This window comes from Sinocyclocheilus grahami, unplaced genomic scaffold (assembly GCF_001515645.1).
Source record: "Sinocyclocheilus grahami isolate Dianchi unplaced genomic scaffold, SAMN03320097.WGS_v1.1 scaffold398.1, whole genome shotgun sequence".
Lineage (NCBI taxonomy): Eukaryota > Metazoa > Chordata > Actinopteri > Cypriniformes > Cyprinidae > Sinocyclocheilus > Sinocyclocheilus grahami.
Window position 1 is genome coordinate 246,781 of NW_015505577.1, and position 3,075 is coordinate 249,855.

The following is a 3,075-nucleotide window of genomic DNA, read 5'->3' on the forward strand; positions in this document are numbered from 1 at the left end:
GGCTGCGAACCATCATACCCACCAGACTAAGATCTAGTGTCCTAGATGAGCTGCATAAGGGACATCTAGGAGTGGTGAAGGTGAAAGCACTTGCCAGGAGTTATGTATGGTGGCCAGGGATGGATCAAGAGATAGAGCGGCTGACACTGCAGTGCCCTGGCTGCCAAATGACACAGAATGAGCCAGAACATGCGCCACTTCACCCTTGGGAATGGCCAGCATCTCAATGGGAGGGGGTACATGTCAATTTTGCAGGACCATTCATGGGAGCAACGTTCCTGGTGGTAGTTGACGCCTGTTCCAAATGGCCTGAGGTTTTCATCATGAGTACCACCACTTCTGCACGCACCATTGCAGTACTGAGGAACTTGTTTGCCAGAACTAGAGTTCCTCATCAGTTAGTAAGTGACAAACGGGCCACAATTTACTGCCTCTGATTTTCAGACATTCCGTCGCAGAAATGGCATCAGACATGTCACGTCTGCCCCATGGCACCCAGCAACTAATGGACAAGCAGAGCGGTTTCTACAAAGCCTTAAGTGAGGACTCCAAGCAATGGCACATGAGAAATGTACACTCCAGTAAAAGCTGTCCAACTTTCTGTTCGCATACAGAAATGCCACCCATGCAACTACAAACCAAACTCCAGCTATATTGTTCATGGGGCGTCCACTTCGTTCTAGGTTGGATCTGATACTGCCGAACCTCAAACAAACTGTGCAAAACAGGCAAATTAATCAAAGCCTGAGGAGCTCTGCCAGAGCCACACGGAGCTTTGCAGTTGGAGAGACTGTGCTTGCAAGAAGCTACAGTGGAGACTGCAAGTGGGATATTGCTGCAGTTAAGGAGCAAACTGGACCATTGACTTACCTGGTTGAGCTGTCGGGTGGTAAACTATGGCGGCATCATGTCGACCAGCTAAGGAAAGTGCACTGACAAGAGCAGAAGAGCTCTCAATTCAGCCTGCTGTTTCTTCTGTCTCTCAAGTAGAGCTACCATCATCCACTTCAAGCATAAATGGCCAGAGTCATTGTCGCCACCCACCGGTATCACCACCATCTACACCCCATTCTGAAACCAGTACTGTTTCAGCAGACACTGAGAGGGCACCCTGTGAGGAAAGACGCTATCCAACACGTGTGCATAAACCACCACAGAGACTGAGAGAGACTGTTTAGAGTCTTGGTTATGGCATAGAGTTCACAAAGACTTCACTGGAAATAAGTGCTACATTTTATGTACTTCTTTTCTTGAGGGAGGAAGAAATGTTGTATATCATCAGCATGACAGACATCGTTGTTCTATTATGTATGTCTGTTGTTCAACACGTGCAGGATTGTTTGCTCATGCCTGTTTTGCATGTGGTGATCCTGTTAAGTAAAAGTTGAAGTGAGTTCACATATACACCTCGTCTTGTGTTGTGTTCAAGTATCATATCACAGACATACAGTAACATGTAGTATATCCAGCAGCAAGTGCTGTCCAGCATTTCTGGTGTTTGGCAAGTTCCTCAGCACTGTCCCATTTGATGTTGAGTGTCTTCAAGTCTTGAACAAACTTTTCCCTCCATAGGCGTCCTCATTGGTGTCCGGCAAGGGGAGATAACCATGTCATTGCTGTCCTTGGGATCCAATTGTTCTCCATTCAAAGAACATGGACAGCCAGTTGGAGTCTCCTTTGGGCAACATGTGGAATTGGCATGTTCCATTACTTCAAAGTACTTCTACATTAGTTATATGATCATAATATCAGATTTTTTTAGGATTTATTAGGATTTGGTATAGGATTCAATACTGGAAGATGTCAAGCTTCTTGTTGATACTCGCTGATGCCTTCCAGTTCTCATTGGTGTATATGGCCATCAGGATCACGATGGTGGTGAACAGGCAAAGTTTGATCTTGAAGTAAATGGATGGTAATTATTCAACTTTATTCATCTTCTGGAAGATGGCTGCTGCCTTCCAGATGCATTTAATATCATTTAAAGGGGTCATATGATGTTGCTAAAAAGAACATTATTATGTGTATTTGGTGTAATGAAATGTATTTATGCGGTTTAATTTATAATGTGTTAAAAAAACACATTATTTCCCACATACTGTACATTATTGTTTCACCTCTATGCCCCGCCTTTCTGAAATGCGTTGACTTTTACAAAGCTCATCGGTCTGAAAAGTGAGTTGTGCTGTGATTGGCCAGCTATCCAGTGCGTTATGATTGGCCGAATACCTCAAGCATGTGACGGAAATGTTCCGCCCCTTACCATATTGTGATGATGTCATGTTTTCTCGCTTTCTTTCCAAACCGCGACAAACGCCAGTCTCCCTTCTCTGCAGAATGCGATATGTCCGCTTAACCAATCACAGCGCACCATTCCACGCACTGTAAACAGTAACAACCAATCACAGCGCGCCATTCCACGCACTCTAGACAGTAATGGCGGCGCTTTGCATACACCCGACATCCTAGTTTTCCTCATCTACTTTGTACTTTGTGATCAACAAACAAACTTAGGGCTGCACGATAAATCACATGTGATTGTCAGTAAAGCCGGTTCTGTGATTAATAGTAAATCTCCATCACGTGTTTTCAGATGGATACACAGAGCCTTAGTTCACTGACTATGCAATATCGCGTTCATAATTGCAGATGAGTTGCATTTGATTATGAACGCGATATTGCGTAGCTTGTCAGTGTAAGTTTTTTTATTAAAGGGGTCATATGATGCGATTTAAATTTTTCCTTTCTCTTTGGAGTGTTACAAGCTCTTGGTGCATAAAGAAGGTCTGTGAAGTTGCAAAGACTAAAGTCTCAAATCCAAAGAGATATTCTTTATAAAATTTAAGAGTCAGCCACCCCTACCTAAAACAGCTCATTCTAACACGCCGCCACATGTTTACGTCACGATGTGGGAAGATTTGCATAACGCCGCCCAAATGTTCATGCAAAGAAAGAAGACTTTTATTCTCGCTGTTGTATTGTTGTTGCAGGAAATACAACAACTTTGCACTGTGGATCGCCGGATCGGCTTTCACCTTGCAGGAAGCGGAGTCCAGCCCGGGGTCGTCACATGTG

General features: G+C 44.1%; 1 protein-coding gene across 1 annotated transcript in view; it reads left to right on the forward strand.

The window, feature by feature from the left end:
* Positions 1-460: 460 nt before the first annotated feature.
* Positions 461-3,075, forward strand: part of LOC107550422 (ATP-dependent zinc metalloprotease YME1L1-like) — an 8,335-nt gene continuing 5,720 nt past the window's right edge. The window contains exons 1-3 of the mRNA XM_016231694.1: positions 461-552; positions 729-889; positions 1,573-1,697. Of these exons, the coding sequence (XP_016087180.1) occupies positions 461-552; positions 729-889; positions 1,573-1,697 (378 nt within the window). The remainder of the gene's footprint in view (positions 553-728; positions 890-1,572; positions 1,698-3,075) is intronic.